Genomic DNA, 19,484 nt, shown 5'->3' on the forward strand with positions numbered 1-19,484 from the left:
TTCCATTTTTCATAAGTTATACTCTAATCTATTTTTATCTTTTTTTCTCGATTTTTCCACTTTTTATCCTTCATAATTTCTTAAATGAGACGGTCATAGTGAGATAATTTCTATTGGATTGACCCATATAAATTGAGATTATTAAAATGATCACTTAACATTTAAAGTTATCAATCACTTAGAAAAATAAATTAATTATATGGGTTGGTGTCATCGTAAAGAATTTCACAGTTGTTCATTCTTATATCAAATGGTACGAGCAAGAGGGATTTTAATAATATTTGAACATGGCTATTTGTTTTGATCACCTTTTCAATTAACGAATAAGATTTGGGTTTATATATATATATATATATATATATATATATATATATATATATATATATATATATATATATATTAATAATATGGACGATTAATTTTGAAGTTATTAGTAGGTCGCACATGGTTAGACCTTAATGTATGGCCAATGCATAAGTTCTTTATTAGAAAATTAAGTGTCTTTACAAAGCTACTTTCATTATTGTTTTTTGCTTTCCTCTTTTCTTTTATTCTTCCCTTTTTGAGCCAATTAATGCTTATTCTTTGGATTTCTTATCATAAAAGCGCTTGAAAATTAAACTACACAACTTATATTTATATATTTCACATTATCTTCTATGAAAGTTATAATAAAAAATATGTATGGGTTTATTATTGATAATTATGAAAATTTGATAAGTCAAAGTAAAAGATCATTAATAATATTTAAAGGTCTACTTGCTTCATAGCCTATTGAATAAATAATTTTTAAGTTGGGCAAAAATGAGTAAATGCTAAGGTGTGATTCCCTTTCCTTGAAATAATATTACCACCTTTAGGTTTTTAAAAAACTCCCGATATTTTTTCTCCAATACATATCCAATAGCCAATAATTAATTTTTACCAAAATATTTCCATCACCGTTGACTTATAAACAACTAGCTAAAATAACTAATTTATCAAACCAGTCAACAACTTTAACCAATAATTTTAATCGATAGTCATTTGTCAAACAAGTTTATGGTAATTATCAAATAAGTTTAGTATTGTTTTTAATTGCGTGGTGTACAAAATTGTGATTGCCTTTTGTTTTATGATTCCATTAATTAGTATTGGATAAACACTTTGGTACATGTTTGATTCTTTAATAAAATAATTGAAGGTATAAAGCAAATTATCATCATCTATCTAATATCCCACTTAAAGATAGGATCTGAATGAGGAAAGATAACAAACCCGTACCCCATTATTCAAAGAATATTTTATATTACCTATTATCTATTAGAAGAATATTTTATAGAGATGAGTAATTTTGAAAATTTAAAATAGCAATATAGCATATAATTTTATTTCTCATGGAGTATTTTATTAGTACGATTTAAGAGAGATGACTAAAATATAATTTAACGAGCTATAAGAGTATATTGATATAAGAGCCAAGCACCTCCTTAGAAAGACTTTACGTTGATTCACAGGACTTTAGGAACCTACAAACTTAGGCTTATAATCTAATTACATAAAGAACTACTTACTATTCACAATTACGATCATTAAGCGCAAAAAATCTAATTAATCTAACTAAGCATTGACCAAATCATGATTATTCTTAGAACTAACTGCAAAATTGCACCCGAGAGATCAGGTATCACTCCAGCTATCATCCTCTCCATCATCACTTCCAACAGCCTGCATCATACATCGTCGAAGAAATCATCTTAATATGTGATTTAGAAACAATGTTCATGATTACATTGAAGATTTAGAGTTGTTGCTCATAAAGCTTTTCCAACATTAAAGGGCAAGGTGTATTCGGCTTTTTAGAATCGAAATGAACTAAGCTTCATAGATTGGAATGTGAAAGTGAAAGTGCACGAGGATGCCAAAAAAATATCCAGTGAACTTGATCTAAGCTAGGGAAACAAGCCTGTTAGAGTCTGATGGTTGAGGCCCCATGATATGCTATATACTCTAACAAAGCCTTAGAAGACAAAAGCCGAATCACATGTCTATTTCTCATAATGTATAGATGTATGCTTATACTTGATTGACAGAAGGATATACGAATCCACATAAGAAAGTGATTTTCTTCAACGGGGGCTTTTTTCATGGATCCACTGTCTCTTAAAAATGGCGGATATGATGGTCCAATATAAGTGCCATTGAATCTAAGCAAGATCCCATTTTTAAGCATTTGGTGCCCACGAGAATATTTTGATTATGAGTTATGACGGTGGTGGACAAGTAACATTCCCTCTAGAAAGTAAAGTCTATAAAAGCGTTATATCGAGGACCCAACTATTCAATTTTATTGTACTTGTTCCATGCTTAATTCCGTAACAACGAAGCATAGTTCTTAATGTAATCTGAGTCACGGAGCTAGTGATTGTTGCATCGAGACAACTCGCAGAATGATAGAGTCTATTCAAAGTTACCTTGGATGGTCCTTTTAATCGCATCATCATACTAATCGATTATTATTACAAATTTGTGTTGCTTTTTAGAATATGCATACTATAAATATTTAAATGCGAGCATACGTATGTAAATTTTATGAGCATTTTATCACACAAGCAATTACACTCATGTTCTAGCATGCGACTATTTGGTATTGGTCATGTAGCAGTATTTAGTATTTAAGCAGACGAGAATAGAAATACCTGGCGGATTGCACTGGCCTTTTGCAGGATAGCTGTAAATTTATTACTGGTGGCAGGGATAGGCGCGTAAGTTGGTCGCATCGGTTCTGTGCGTTTAAGGTTGAAGGACTGAAGTTTTGAAGAAAGGAATGTGTTAGTAAATTTTCCCTCCATACCTATGACTACCATCATCACCAAACTAATTGCTTTACGCACTGAATTCACACCATCTCTCAATTTTAACAAATTGTAGCTAAAAGACAGATTTTCAACTAGCTTAAAATCCGTTTACCAACACCTTTTCTCACTGTTTGACCAACGAAAAAGTCGAAAGCCAAAAACCAAAAAAAAAGCCAGGGAAAAGTCATTTGTTAAAAACCCTCATTTATTAATAACATAAGGACCATTTAATAAAAGTGTAGATATCAAATTCAGTATCAAATACTTACCTTTGTTCTAATTTGCTGAAGAAAATTGCCCCCATCATCTACTTTTCTCTCATTTTCAGCATGATATGTTCGTTCCTGGCCAAACTTTGGTTCCTCCGCCTGCCCAATTCAATACGAAGATCATCGTTACCACATATAAAAGTCCAAACAATCCGCAATACATTCCATTTACACGATGACATTCATAAATCATAAATCAAGGGAATAAATCGTGTAAAGCAAACAAAGGTATGCGATGGCACATACATACTTCTATAATATTGGTTCCTAGACGCATTACCTCTTTCAGATTAACAACTGTAGCTGATTCCCGAACTTCATTTATTTGCTTAGCTGAGTCCAATTTAGTTTGGTAAGCGACGGCAGAATCTGAAAGATGATTTGAAACAGAAGGCTGACTCAGAGTATCAGATCTCCAACCCTCGTTGCCTCCTACTTCATCAAACTGAGGCCTTGAAACCCGCCACTGCAGAGGTGGAAGAGGTGGTGGTTCATGTGTCGGCTCCTGCAGGTGCGAAGAATCTGCTCCTGATGTCAGACGCAGTTTCATTTCTTGATAAGAAACTGGGTTTTTAGCATCCAGAATAGGAAAACGAGATGAAGGATCACAAGATGAATGTGCATCAGTGACAGACGCCACAGAACGCATATTTCCGTGATCTAATTCATGGTGCGGAGAGATTGACGCAGATTCTGCTGACGAGATTCGGCCCAAACCATTATAAATGGTGTGGTCGTTACTTTCAGTGGAATCACCAGACTCCCACTGCTCAGAATCTGAGTCAGACAGATGACTGTCGGACTCATCTGACTTATAGGCATGTGATTGACAAAAGGTATCATTATCAGATTCTGAACCAATATCATGCTGCGATGTAGCGGATTCTGGAACTAACTGAAATGACGGAAATGCATCTAAGGTATTTTCATAGTGATCAACCCCCTCCGGATATTTGAGCTTTAGTCTAGAAGTATCAAACCCATTAACAGGCTGGAAAGATATCTTCATATGCTCAAGAGGTGGTGAAGGTGGTGGAGAATCTACAGGAGAGCTCAACCTTCCTTTCACGTTAGCCTCCGGCAATGAATGTGTGACATCATTTTGGCGTCTATTATCAAACCCATTAGTTTTGCTATTACTATCGTGGCATTCATCATAACCCAGTGACCCACTTCTACGGAGATTATTTTTTAGTAAACCCCGACTGAGCAATGATAACAAAGAAGATCGCTCTTCACTTGCACTAGTAGCTTCAGACGATGCATTTTTCATATTAGTACCTACGGGAACTTTACTTTCAAAAGGAACGGCAATACCAGCACTCCGCACATAGGGATCATCAAGTGTTTTCTGGAATCTTTGATGCGACACATTCTCCGAGGAGCCTACATCGTCATCGTTGTTGTCTATTTTATTACCATGCTTAGATTCATTGACGGATGACACCAGCATTCTTGCAGGATCATCAAGCTTGTGAATGACATCAACACTGCATTGACCAACCTTATCGATCTTACTTGTAGGAGCAGAATCCACGACATTAGGCACGCTTAACACTGTAGGTTTTGAAGGCTGTAGACCGAAAAGAATCCCATTAGTCCAAAATGCATGTGGGTAACTGGTGGATGACCCAGCTGAAATTTCCTGTGACGAGTAAGGTGAAGATTTAGCTCTCTCATCACCATGAGTCTCGGAACCAGATTTTGCAACTTCACCAGGTTCTAGTCTTATTCCAGGAACAATTAGACAAAATTCAATACCCTGAGGAACATCAGGAGGTTCCGTTTGGCTGGTTAGCACCGACTGTTCATCAAACAGACCAGTCGAAACATCAAGAGTCTGGCCTTCAGCTGATTTAGACTTGTCGTAGGATGACTGAGTACGGTCAGGATACCCCATATTCTCTGAAGATGCAGAAGCAGTAGGCCTCATCTCATAAACTGCAGCTTGTACTTCTTCAGGCTCATTAGCAACTAAATCAGAAGCCTCGGTAACATTGGACGGTATAGCAGTTTGGCTGCTATGCATAGACTGTTCATCACACCAGCATGTTGAAACATCTAGCTTCTGATCTCTCTCTGAATCAGATCTATCGTTGGACGAATAACTATGGTCAAGAGACCTAATATTGGACGGCACAGCACTTTGGCTGGTATGCACGGACTGTTCATCGGAAGCGCAAGTTGAAACATCTAGCTTCTGACCTCTTGCTGAATCAGATCCATCGTCGGATGAATAACTATGATCACGAGACGTAATATGGGCTAATGATTTAGAAGCAATTGAGCTCTCCAAACCTTCTAATCCTCCTTTTTTGCCGTCAGCGGATGTAAAGAGATGTTGATGCTCAGGTTCCAAGTTACTTGTTATTCTCGGTAAGTCATTCACATCATTTTCTCCCGTTTCATCCCTATAAGCTATTGCTTGTACTTCCTTCTTCATTTCAGTCTCAAAATCACTTTCAGATTCTGACTCAATGGTATTTAGAGCATCAACAAAGTTTTCCGTTCCGCTATCGATTTCATCAAGCTGGTTCCACTCAATTACTTGCACATTGTTTCTATCTTCAGGATCTTGTGATTCCAGTTCTTGCTGGTTCCATTTAATTAGTTTCACACTGTTTTGGCCTTCAGAAAAGATATCTTCATAATTAACATGTCCTGCATTAATTCCTTCCGATTCTAGCTGGTTCCACTCAATAACCGTCACATTGCTTCTACCTTCCAAAAAGGCGTCCCCTTCAGCATCTTGATTAACCATCTCCAAATCATGTCTGCTCCATTCAATAGCATTGGCATCCTCTTGACTAACATGATCATCAGCAACTATTTCTGATTCTTTCTGGTTCCATTCAATTGCTTTGACATCAACTGAATCGATTGCTTCCCATTCTTTGTCAGCAACTTCAATATCAGCTTTAATGGAATTTTGAGCCTCCTTTGCTTCCGGGATCTTGAACGCAGGATTATTTATTAAGTAGACATTCATATGATCCGGAGCTTTTCCACCTTCAGACAAGTTCCACACTTGTGAGCGGGCAATTAAACGGATGGGTTCCAGATATTGTGGTTGGACTTGAACCTTTGTCTTAAAATCTCTTTCATAACTACCACAATGGAGTCCATTCGGCTCCATGAATTTCCCACTTATAGATGTGCTCAAGCGCCACTCATCCGTTTTTGACTCGGAGCTAATTTCATGTTCAGAAAAGTCATTTACTTGATTAGAACTTATCTCATTGTCTTGCTTTATCTCCTGGTTATGAACGGAAAAGTTTGTCACAGGCACTTGTTGGATGTCCTCAATGTTATGATTAGCGTCCATATTCCGTTCGACTATTTCCAGTTTTTCATCCCAGGTGGCACTAGAAGAAAACGGGATAGTAGGTTCCAGGTCCAGTTTTTCCTCCCAGGAGGCACTAGAAGAAAGTGGAATAGGAGGCTCCACGGCATGACTTGATATTTCATCACCACTAGTTACGGCAGTGTGCTCATCAACGTATATTGATCCGTTCGTGTTTACTTCTTCCATTACTGAAGAAGATAACCCCCTATTCTTTGTCACATCAGGTTGTGCAGATATGCTTGGACGAGATTCACATTCGATAAAGTCTGTACCGTCCTTTGAACAGTGTGAGTCTGACTGATCCCCCAGATCTGATTTGAAGGTCATGTCAAAAGTAGAACCCATTTGTGACCGTGATGACTGCCCTTGGCCAGTAGAAGAAAATTGCATCCTGAAAACCATCAACCATGAACTTTAGCTCAAAGAAAGAATATATCCATTGTCCCATTATATAACCTAAGGCCATTCAATGATAAATCTACTCGTAAACACAAAAGTAAATACTTCTGAATAGCTACCTGCCACTGCCATTTGGAATTGGTGCAGACTTGGCAAACTGTCCACTTTGTTGCCCTGATCTTCTCTTCTGAAGAATATTGATGATCAATCGTTAATATCTCTAATTATACATAATAAAAGTTATAAAAAGTTAATATTAATAATTCTAGCAATGAGACGAATCCACGAATATCTCACTCGACTATGGTTTAACTTACAGATAATCCACAAATATCTCACTCGACTATGTTTTAACTAATAGATTAAGAATAAAATACAAATTAAGACCGATTGATGTTCAGTGCCCAATTGTTGCAAAATGTTAGGGACAGAGAGACTAATTATCAATGAAACGAGATCCATTTATTTGAAACTTGACCAAAGACTAAGATATGAAAAATATTATAACATTTTAGCTTGCGTGATTCAATCTTCAAATTAAAATAATACCACACCTTTATTTTCCGACCCTTCCTTTCTCGTTGAGATTTTTCACCGTTAGATTCTTCAGAATTGGATGATGCCCTTCTGAAGAAGGTTGGATCAGAGTATCTCTTTAAACAGGATCCGGGACCACCTGAGTCAAATCTGAAAATAGCAAACTATGAGTAAGAAACACAAGATCAATAGATACAAACCGAGTCGATTCAACTGCAAATTACACCTGTCGAGTAACTGCAGACGTGGAGGTTCTTTGCACTCTTCGTATGAGTCCATGATAAAATGTGGCAAGTCATCAAAGATAAAATGGTTTCGCTCATCTCGAATACAAGCATGCCATTCAGTGCCTGCAAAACTCCAAAACTTAAGACAGAATTTCGGAAGGATCATACTCACGAGGAAGAAGTTAAGAATTACAAAATTTTGAAAAAACACAGGCAATCAATCAAGAAAAGGTCTTCTCTTCTGTTTATTCCATGGATATTATCTTTTACACTTCCTTTCTTATGGTTTGCCTCCTTGCCAATAAATTTATAGAAAAAGGAAAAGGAAAAGGAATAGACGAGAGAAGAAAAGAAAAAATACAGCGCATATGTGAAAAATATGACTCGTTTCAAGATATACAAACATAAGGTTTTGGTCATGGTCGTGGTAAAGGTAGCAAGATGGATTTTGCGGTTAATGTCATTGGTTTTGCAATTGTCTCGGCCCATACTTCAGTCAGTCGCACTAAACTTCCGAACCTTTACAATACAATCTATAGTCTATATACATCGGGCAATTTTTTGCACTATGGTTTCTAACACTACTATAAATGGTTATAGTGAAAAATTGGGTTACACATTCAAAGGGTAACTAGGGGGATCAAGAAAGGGAAAGTGTTTTTGGTTGAGATAGTTTATTGACGAGCTTTCAAAAACCAATGTGATAGATTGTCACGAATTTGAATCTCATGCACTCCACCTTTCAAGTGGAATATTTAGGCTTAGTATGAGGGGCCTCATACACACTTTTAACCCAGTGTTCTCTAGAGTGAAGGAGTGTGAAAAAGTATAAAACCACTATTGAGGCCTCAATCATCAACTTAAACATTTGGCTGATATGGATTTGGGCTTAATATCAAAAGTCAATGTGGTTGAAATCTCATTCACATCTCCTTTCAAATGGAATATTTAGTGTTAAATGTAATATGAGGAAGGCTAGTGTTGCAGTAGAGTTACGAGCTTCAAACCGTCGTGCGGATATGGGTATAAACTTGGTGGATACATAGTGGATGAACATGGGTATAAAAAGTCATATTCTCCATGCAGGAAAATATTAAATATGAGGACTTCACGCCCCATATGTATTTGTCCCACCCTTGTACCCATAATACAATACGCTTTAATATACATTATATATTTTAAAGTTGTCAAAATTTCCGAAAAGGATTGGAATTTAAAGAGTAAGAGGGTAGGTACGGGGTGAGGAAAAGGTTGGTATAAAGCGCATATGAGGTAGAGTTCGGGCGAAAGAAGACATGTACATGGTGGGTATGGTTGTGATAAATATACCCAATTGAATAGTCAGTGAAAATGGTGGAGGAGGTGGGTACCCGCACCCGTCTGTCCATTTTTGACATCCTTAGCTACATTTACACTTCTAACTCTAACGGGTCTCATGTAAGGAGCATGACACATCTAGCCTCATGATCAAACAGATATGATTTCTGGAAGATCAAAAGCAAACAGGGTTGAATAGAGTGGTGGCTAAGTTTACATGTTACTGGTAATCTTATACTAATAGACATTTTCAAAAAGTATATTCACATTTCTTTTAGGTAAAGGAAAATTTTTAGCAAGTACTGTTGGAGTTTTGGTGTGACTTTGAGTACACCAATGGTGTATGATGAGTTTGGTGTTGTGTGGATGTGTGTATATGTGTGTGTATGATGATGTGGGAGTCATTTTGGGGTCTCTAATGAGCCGCTCGACCCACCTGAAGCATGCTCGACCCGAGCCAGTTGGCTCGACCAAGTCAGTAGCTATTCTGATCTGTCACTCGATTGAAAAACAAGCCGCTTGACCAAGGCCATTTCGCTCGACCGGTCGATCGGGAGTCCAGAAAGCACTCTGTTTTCTTGCGCGATAAGTTTTACGGGAATGTTTTAGTGTGGACCTTTATCCAATCATTAGTACACGGCTACTACTATAAATAGGAGCCTCATACACTCATTTCTAAGGAGATTCTTAACCCTAGCCAAACACAAACCCATCTCCTTTATCTTTAAGTGTAATACTCCATTGTAAGAGTTCTTGAGAACTCCATTGTTATTCACATAATCAAGCAAGCTAACCACCACCGAGGACGTAGCCCACATTGGGGTGAACCTCGTAAATCTTGTGTCTTTTGTTTTTCTTTCTTTCTTATTGTTTCTCATTATTTATTATTAAAGATTGTTGTTTACTTGCATTGAACACCCTTGCTATTAGTCTTAGGTGTTTTCTGGGGATAAAGTTTGAAACTTTAGGCCCTTGTGTGTTGGTTTTATCAATTGGTATCAGAGCTTAAGGCTTTTGTTAGTGTTTGGGAGTGTTTAAGAGTGCAAAACTTGTGGAAACATGTCTTCAATGAAGCTGGACATTGAGAAGTTTGATAGGAGTGTAAACTTTGGCTTGTGGCAAGTCAAGATGAAAGCAATCTTGATACAAAATGGGTGCACAAGGCTCTTGAAGGTGAAGACAAGAAACCCATTGGAGTAAGTGATGCAAAATGGGTAGAAATGGATGCTAAGGCACTATCGGCTATCCAACTATGTCTCTCAAATGAAGTTTTGAGAGAGGTTGTGAAGGAGACTACCTCCAAAGGGATATGGGAAAAGTTGGAGTCTCTTTATATGGCAAAGAGCGTGACCAACCGGCTACTCTTGAAAAGTAGACTCTACGATCTCTGATTGGAGGAAGGTAAACCACTTAAACCCCATCTTGATGAATTTTATTCCATTGTCATGGACTTGCAAAATATTGATGTTAAACTTGATGATGAGGATTTGGCCATTTACTTGTTGTGTTCATTACCACCTTCTTACAAGCACTTTAGGGAGACCTTACTTTATCGTTGAGTAGTGATGATGTTCAGAATGCCTTGACCCAAAGGGACTTGATAGATACACAATTGTCAAGTAAGTCATCTAGTACTTCAAATGATGGTTTGTATGTGAGGGGTAGAACCAATGATAGGGTTCTACTTATGGTAGTGATAGCAAGGGTAAAAGTAGGTCAAAGTCTAGGAGTTCAAACAAAGAACAAAACTTGCAACTATTGCAAGCTCAAGGGTCACATCAAGAAAGACTGTTGGAAGTGGAAAAAGAAGCATTCCAATGATGAGGGGAGGTCCAACTATGCGAATGATAGCGATGATGGTGGAGTTTTGGTTGCCACCCATGAGTATAAGGGTGAGAATGAGTGGATACTCGACTCCGGGTGTTCTTTCCATATGACACCCAACAAGGGACTATTCACTACCTATGAAAGGGTAGATGGAGGGAATGTCACTATGGGAAATAATGCAACTTGCAAGATTGTCGGTGTTGGGAGTATTCAAATTAAAATGTTTGATGGTATGGTGAGAACTTTGTCCGATGTTAGGCATGTCCCCGGGTTAAAGAAGAACTTGATTTCATTGAGTACTTTAGACAAGAATGGTTGTAGGATTGCTTGTCAAGGTGGAGTGTTGAAGGTCATAAGAAGGTCACTAGTTGTGATAAAGGGGAAAATGTACGGGAGTTTGTATACTCTAGAGGGTTCTACGATCTTCGGCTCCGTGAATGTCTCCACAAGTATCATGTCTGATGAAGAGACCAAATTGTGGCACTTGAGGTTAGGTCATATGAGTGAGAGTGGTATGCGTGAGTTAAGCAAGCAAGGCTTGTTTGGAGGAAAGAAGCTCGAGAATCTTGGTTTTTGTGAACATTGCGTGTATTGGAAGCATAAGAGAGTGAGCTTCAAACCGACAATCTAGAACACCAAGGGAATCCTTGATTATATTCATTTCGATCTTTAGGGGCCTTCTAGGAAGACTTCACTTGGTGGGTGCAAGTACTTGCTTACTCTTATCGATGATTTTTCAAGGAAGGTTTGGTGCTACTTCATCAAGCACAAAGATGAAGTATTTGATGTCTTCGTAAATTGGAAGACCATGATTGAGAAGAAAACCGGGAAGAGCATCAAGGCATTGAGAACAAATAATGGTCTTGAGATTGTTGATAAGAAGTTTCTTCAATATTGCACCAAGGAGGGTATAGTGAGGCATAGAACATATGTTGGAAGGCCTCAACAAAATGGTGTAGCCGAAAGAATGAACAAGACATTGTTGGAAAGGGCTAGGAATATGATTGCACAAGCAAAGTTGAGCAAAAGGTTTTGGGCCGAAGCCGTCAATACGACATGCTACTTGGTGAACCGTTCTCCACACACCGCATTGAACTTCAAGTCCCCACAGGAGGTATGGTATAATTCGCCGATTGATTATTCTAATCTTAGAGTATTTGGTTGTCCGGCCTATATTCATGTGAGTGAGGGAAAGCTTGAACCTAGAGCTAGGAAATGTATTTTCATGCGCTATGGTTTGGGTGTAAAGGGTTATAGGGTGTGGTGTGAGAAGTCTAAAAGGGTCATTACTTCTAGGGATGTAGTTTTTGATGAAAATGCATTGGTTGCTCCTATTGTGGAGAATACTCTTACTAACACTGCAGGTACATCCGATGACATACTAGTGGAGGTGGAGCCTCCAAATATTGATGAAACAAATGATGATGCTCGACATGAAAAAGAAACCGTTTTGCCCGCTCAAAGAGAAAAGAGGAGAATTATACCTCAAAGAAGATACATAGAGGAGTGTGACTATGTGGCTTATGCACTCACTCTTGCTAGTGAGGTGGAGAGTGTGAATGATCCAAATTCTTACAAGGAGGCTATGGCCTCAAACGGCTCAAGTAAGTGGCTAATAGCTATGAAGCAAGAGATGGAGTCTCTTGCAAAGAACAAGACTTGGGAAATCGTTGAAGCACCTAGAAACAAGAAAGTTGTGGGGAGTAAATGGGTATTTAAGAAGAGGAATCAACTAGCACAAGCGCTCTGGTATACAAGGCAAGAGTTGTGGCAAAGGGATTCACTCAAGATGAAGGAATTGATTTTCATGAGGTTTTCTCACCGGTTGTGAAGCATTCTTCCATTAGAACCTTGTTGGCGATTGTGACTATGGAAGGTCTTGAGTCAATTGGATGTGAAGACCGCTTTCTTACATGGAGAGTTGGAGGAAGAGATCTTTATGAAGCAACCGGAGGGTTTTGAAGTTAAAGGTAAAGAAAGTCATGTGTGCCGTTTGAAGAAGTCATTGTATGGGCTAAAACAATCGCCTAAGCAATGGTACAAGAAATTTGATTCATTTATGCTTTCACATGATTTTACAAGGAGCTCTTATGATAGTTGCGTCTATCTTAAGAAGCTTGATAGTGGGTCTACTATATATTTGATTCTTTATGTTGATGACATGCTTGTAGCATGTAGAGATTTGTTTGAGGTGGAGAACTTGAAGGTGTTAATTTCAAGTGAATTCGACATGAAAGATCTTGGCGAAGCCAAGAAGATACTTGGAATGGAGATATTGAGGGATAAGGCAAAAGGCAACTTGTATCTTAGTCAAAGGAGGTACATTGAGAAGGTATTAAGAAGATTCTCCATGGGCGATGCAAAGAGTGTGTCTCATCTCTAGCTTCTCATTTCAAGCTATCCAAGAAGCTATGTCCTCAAACAAAGGAAGAAAAACGAATGGATGAAATTCCTTACACTTGCGCAGTTGGTAGCGTTATGTACGCAATGGTTTTCTCTAGACCCGATATTGCTCAAGCAGTTAGCATGGTGAACCGATATATGTCAAATCCGGGTAAGGGTCATTGGGAAGCGCTAAAGTGGTTGTTGAGGTACTTGAAGGGAAACTCAAATGTTTGTCTCAAGTTTGGGAAAAGTTCAAGTGGGTTAGTTGGTTATTGTGATTCGGACTATGCGGGTGACTTGGATACTAGAAAGTCTACCTCGGGAAATGTTTTTACATTAGGTGGAATGGCGGTGAATTGGCAATCGTCGCTCCAAAGTGTTGTCACCATGTCCACCACCGAAGCGGAATATATAGCTATTGCCGAGTCATTCAAAGAGGCAAAATGGCTTAAAGGGTTGGTTGGTGAGATGTGCCCTGAGATGAGCTTGGTGCGTGTTCATTGTGATAGTGCAAGTGCCATTCATTTGGCAAGGAATCAAAACACTTTTCATCGAAGAACCAAGCACATCGACATCAAATATAACTTCATCCGAGATGAAGTTGAGCACAAGAGAGTACGCTTAGCAAAAATAAGCACCAATGATAATCCGGCCGACATGATGACGAAGCCGTTGCCGACCGACAAGTTCACTCTATGTGTGAACTTGATTGGTTTAGAAGCTTGCTTGATGTGAAGCCCCTATGGGGCATTTATGTGGTGTGTTACTTGTTTGATTGTTTGTAGTGTGGTGTTGGAGTGTCTTGGAGGAAGTGTGTGATCTTGGTGAACTCAAGTCAAGGTGGAGATTGTTGGAGTTTTGGTGTGACTTTGAGTAGACCAATGGTGTATGATGAGTTTGGCGTTGTGTGGATGTGTGTATGTGTGTGTATGATGATATGGGAGTCATTTTGGGGTTTCTGATGAGCCGCTCAACCCACCTGAAGCATGCTCGACCCAAGCCAGTTGACTCGACCAAGTCGGTAGCTATTTTGATCTGTCGCTTGACTGAAAAACAAGCCGTATCTCGCTCGACCAGTCGAGCGGGAGTCCAGAAAGCACTCTGTTTTCTTGCGCTATAAGTTTTACGGGAATGTTTTAGTGTGGGTCTTTACCCAATTATTGGTACATGGCTACTACTATAAATAGGAGCCTCATACACTCATTTCTAAGGAGATTCTTAACCCTAGCCAAACACAAACACATCTCCTTTATCTTCTCCAAGTGTAATACTCCATTGTAAGAGTTCTTGAGAACTCCATTGTTATTCACATAATCAAGCAAGCTAACCACCACCGAGGACGTAGCCCACATTGGGGTGAACCTCATAAATCTTGTGTCTTTTGTTTTGCTTTCTTTCTTATTGTTTCTCATTGTTTATTATTGAAGATTGTTGTTTACTTGCATTGAACACCCTTGCCATTTGTCTTGGGTGTTTTCTAGGAATAAAGTTTGAAACTTTAGGCCCTTGTGGGTTGGTTTTACAAGTAAAAAACATAAGAAACATTGAGGTAGAAAAATAGAGCATAAGAGAGTGCAAATAAGTTCAAGGGAAAGCCCTCTTACATAAGTACATATCTTGTTGGACACTCATAAGGAAGATTATCAACTAGTATTTCCAAACAAGCCAATAGACAGCTAGCGATAATAAATTTCCCCTACCCACCCAAAACAAATAAAAGGAATTTTCCTTTGAGAAGCATGTTTTGGGCTTTGACAATCCTACTTCAAACATAGACATCAAATTCAAAAGAGCTATTCTTGTGAGAGACTGTCTCTTGGTGAGACGACCTCAAACAAGAAGCTCATATTCTCATAATATATATTAGATGGGTTATTTAACCCAAGTATGAGGCGCGTCTCTCAGTAAGACTGTCTCATACAACAATTTGCGAATGCAAAAACATCAACGTAAGCAAAGTAACTGTATAAAGTTTCACAGAAAGAGATTTAGATAACATTTGATGTAAAAGTCCAAATATTTTACGTCAAAAAAGTTGGATAGTCTATTCCTCGGTAGCTGAAGGACAAAAATGATAGTTGGGAACAAATTATATACACAAAGACATGTGATTTGCCTCAAAGCAGAACAATTGCAGAAGTGAAACGTACCAGGTGTATAGGCAAAACGTAAGTGGTCCGTTTGTGATAGTATAGCCTTCTCAAGAGAAGGCAGTGAAGCTTCAATCCGTTGAACACGATTAACCAGTTTACGACTTCTAGACGAGGTAGAAGCAACCTGCTCTTGTAGACCATGGAAAATCTCAGCTGCAAATCTGTATATCCACAACAAATGGAGTGACAAAAGTCATTACTTAGTACACTTTAAGCAGAAAATCAGGTGAACATTCAATATTTTACATCGAGTCAATTTGGAAACAACCTCTGTGTTTACTAGGGCAAGGTTGTGTACATGCAACCCACTCAAACCTCGCCTAGCAGGAGTGGGGTAAAGAAATGTTGTTTTGCATATTGTGAACAAGGAATACATCTCTCTTTTGGGAAAACTTGCTAAATGCATGATATTTCTACCTCTTAGAAAAAGCTGTAAAATTCATTTAAGCTTTCCCTCGTCCGCATTTCAATTGAGATAAGAGAAAGCTAATGAAGTTTTAAATGGTCAAGTAATAAGCTTAACCAATGGTTCTCATGCTTAATATCTAATTTCAAACACAGGCATGCGACATGTGTCCTGACATCAAAGTCAGTTATCTATGAAATTGTTCCATGTCTTGGTACCAAAATGCACTGCTGAGTGTCCATAACCAAGTTGGAGCAACAAGGATCCGAAATGGGCACTTGAAAAGAAGCAAAGAGTCAAAATGCCAATAAGAATCAGCCATTTGAAGAATAGATGCACGAAAGAAACTTGACTAAAGGAATAACTATAAACAATTTTGACTTCCAAGAAAGAAAGAATTGAGCTTTTGGTAATATTGCAAACTTTTGAACATCTTCTTCCCAAGATCTCAATTAGGGGGGAAGACCATGAAAGTTATGCTAGATTTAAGTTGTTGCAATTTGACATTAGAGACCCTTTCTCTAGCTTGGTCTCCGTTCTTTTTGAAGAGGTTCTATTCAAATGCTCACTCTATCAAGGTAAAGGCACTATTGCTATTAAAGGGGGCAACCAGGTGCACAAATCGTTTCCACAACACGAGGGTCCTGAAAAGGGCCACATCATAGAGGTGTAATAGAGGCAAACAGTTCTCTGCATTTATGCAATAAGCTTTCCAAGACTCAAACCCGTGACCTTTCAATCACCCAGTGCACCTTAACCGGTGTGCTAAGACTTTCCTTTGCACTATAGTCAAAATTTGGCAAAAAGAAAATTATATTGTCGTTATGTTGCGAGATTTTAAAACAGGAGACACATAAATAGGATTTCTTACACACAACAAAAAGATAATATTTTGCAAGGTTGAACAGTCAATTCAACATCTAAAACAAATACTGCCTTGAGCAACAAAAATTTTCTAAAATCTAGACAATTGCCCATGACTGGATACTCTTCAGTATTGCTTGTTAAAAACCCTCCTTCCCATAACTTCTGTGAATCAAAAAGATAAGATTTTCCATAAAAACAACAATAATTTACAGGACCACCATCCTCTAACAACTGCATGCAATTGGGAAAAACCATTGTTCATAACTTCAATCAATGTTAAGAAGAAAAAAAAACTCAAATATATATAACCATAAAAACTACAACTAAAACCCCAAGCAAATTAGAAGCTGTAGAGATGACACCTTTTTTATTTCTCCATTAGAAGCTTTAAATCTTACTCAGTGGAATCAATATTTCCACTTTAAAAACCAAACTCAGGATTTGAATTTTTTAAAGGTCTACACTAGCAACAAAATCTAGTCTTCAACGGTCAAAACTACCTCATTTATAGGCAATTTCAATCAGAAACCAACAATTACAATGAAAATCAAGTATTGCATTCTACAACATGACAAATTCCATATTTACTCCAGTAAAAACAAATCTACAACTACAAAGTACAAATAAATATTAACTGGGTCCATTGACTAGCTCTAAAATCCAGGAAAAAACCCCCAAAATAGGGAAGAAAAACAGGAAAAAAAGGAGCAAATTATTGGAAGAAATGAGGAAGAAAACATACTGGGCAAGATCACCTAACTGACGAAGAACACCAACAAGACCAGCAACAGCAACACCATCAAGAACAGCTTTAGGATCTTCAGATTGAACCCCATCTTTATACAACTCTTCAACTCCCAATCCATACTCATTTTTCACTGTAAATCTCACCAAAGGCATCTTCCTTTTCTCCCACAAATCCCCAGAAAAATAACAAGATTGAAACTTTAAGATGTTTGGAGAAGAATTAAGAAGTACCCAGATAGCATGTACTTCTATAAATTAATGGGCAAAAATTAAATGATTTAAAAAACAGAAAGAAATGATTATTACTGTACAAAATGGTAAGTTAGTGTTAACATAAATAGTGTAAGTAGACATTAAATTGGATGAGGAAAGAGAAGAAAGTACTGAGATTAGGTAGTGAGAAAGGAGCAGTTGAACTGAAATTGAAAGATGGGTTTGTTGGATTTAGGAATTATAGAAAATGAAAAAGGATAAAGAGCTGTGAATTGAGAGTATTAATGGTTGTTATTGCCAACTCTACAAGGTATTCCTTGATAGTTAATTTTTCTTTTTTTGTTGTGTTTTTTGTGTTTTTGGAGGCTCCATTACTGTTCACAATTTACAGCAACTGACATTTTGGCTATTACTAATGTGAAGTGGGGTCATTTACAGTACAGACAATGCTGAAAAGTATTACTCAATTGAACTTCATCTTTTTTCTGCAATTATGAGCTGGGTCATTTTGCCATATTTCATGGGTCAGGGGAATCCACTTAAATTTTTTAATGGCCTTTGATTCAACTATATATTGTTATTAAATGATCAATAGAAGTACTATTATCCTGAGTTTTTGCAATAAATATTAGAGTGTTGTTAACTGGTTATTGATCGTTGGCTGTTGGTTTTTTTAGTTGACTTGTTTGATCAACTAAAAATGTTAGTTGTTTTTGTTGGAAAGTTAGCTGAAAAAACTAACTGTTTGTGAAGATATTTGGTAAATTTAAGTATTGGTTGTTGGATGTTTATTAGAGAAAATGTGGGTCAGCAAGCCAATAGTCAACCAAAAAAGCTAGCTGAAACATTCTTTTCATTTTAGCTCAAAAGTCAGCTTTTCAGCTGCTTTGAAAGTCATTTACCAAATACTTTTTTTTACTATTTGATCAACCATCAAGCTAAAAGCCAAAAGTCAATCAAAAAGCTAAGAAACAAACATCCCATTTTGGTATTTGGCTAAACACAAATTCTTGTTAGATACGGTCTCTTTGAAAGACCATCTCTAATCGGGTTGACCTATTATATATTTTTTTAAATATTATAAGTAGGCATCAAGAATGGTTTAAGTAGACATTTAAGATATTGAACTTAGGCATTAAGGATACGGTAAGTAAGCATTAAGAATAATTTAAGTAGACATTAAGAATATGGTAAGTAGATATTAATGTTTAATGGTTGGGCTTGAGATACATCTCTTAAAAAGACGATCTTTCAAGAGACTAGCTGTTGTCAGAATAGCTTATTGGACAACTTTAGCTTATTTTGATACAATTGGACTTCTAGAGGGTTGTGTGGTCAAACCAGCTTATGTTAATATTTCGTAAATGAGTTGGTTGAAACAACTTATTGTTATGAATATATTATTTTTGAACAAAATGCTCATAGCAGCGAGTCCAACAATCAGCTATCATTTGTTTGCCAAATATTTTAATTGTGTAGTACTAGTATTTTAAATAATTTTGTTAGAGTAAATGTAAAAATAAAAGGAGAAAATAAGTGGGTGAAAAATTTATGACTAAATAAAATAATAAAAACGTGAGTTCGTGTGTTAGATTAGTAAAGACGAGGTAGATAAATATTACGAAACAATGTTCATAATATTAGTTATTTTGATGGAATGCACAAAGTATTGAATAAATTATGGATAGCATGATATAAAGATATTTTGTATGAGTATGAGAGTATGAGCATAATACTAAATATGTGAATATGAGATGTCCAAAACAAAAGCTATGTAAGCATGCCAATTTTGTGACAAATCTTGTGGTTAATTCCAATTTGAAGGTGGTTCATTTATGCTAACCTTGACATCAAGATTGATAGATCAATTAATGTCGTGGAACCTTATTTGTAGTTAACTTTGACATTAAGATTCATACTTCAAAATCATCAAAGTCTAGAATTTGGTATAATG

The 19,484-nt window shown here is 37.2% G+C and overlaps 1 protein-coding gene across 1 annotated transcript; it reads right to left on the bottom strand.

Annotated features, from left to right (window-relative positions):
* Positions 1–1,063: 1,063 nt before the first annotated feature.
* Positions 1,064–17,933, bottom strand: LOC130814764 (protein SCAR3). The gene is made up of 9 exons (XM_057680949.1): positions 17,313–17,933; positions 15,295–15,458; positions 7,615–7,738; positions 7,406–7,538; positions 6,971–7,038; positions 3,387–6,843; positions 3,107–3,205; positions 2,679–2,786; positions 1,064–1,707 (listed from the first exon to the last, which is right to left on the bottom strand). The coding sequence occupies exons 1-9, from the start codon at positions 17,468–17,470 to the stop codon at positions 1,660–1,662; spliced, it is 4,359 nt and encodes a 1,452-aa protein (XP_057536932.1). The 5' UTR covers positions 17,471–17,933; the 3' UTR covers positions 1,064–1,659.
* Positions 17,934–19,484: the final 1,551 nt, after the last annotated feature.

This window comes from Amaranthus tricolor, chromosome 6, assembly GCF_026212465.1.
Source record: "Amaranthus tricolor cultivar Red isolate AtriRed21 chromosome 6, ASM2621246v1, whole genome shotgun sequence".
Taxonomy (NCBI): Eukaryota; Viridiplantae; Streptophyta; class Magnoliopsida; order Caryophyllales; family Amaranthaceae; genus Amaranthus; species Amaranthus tricolor.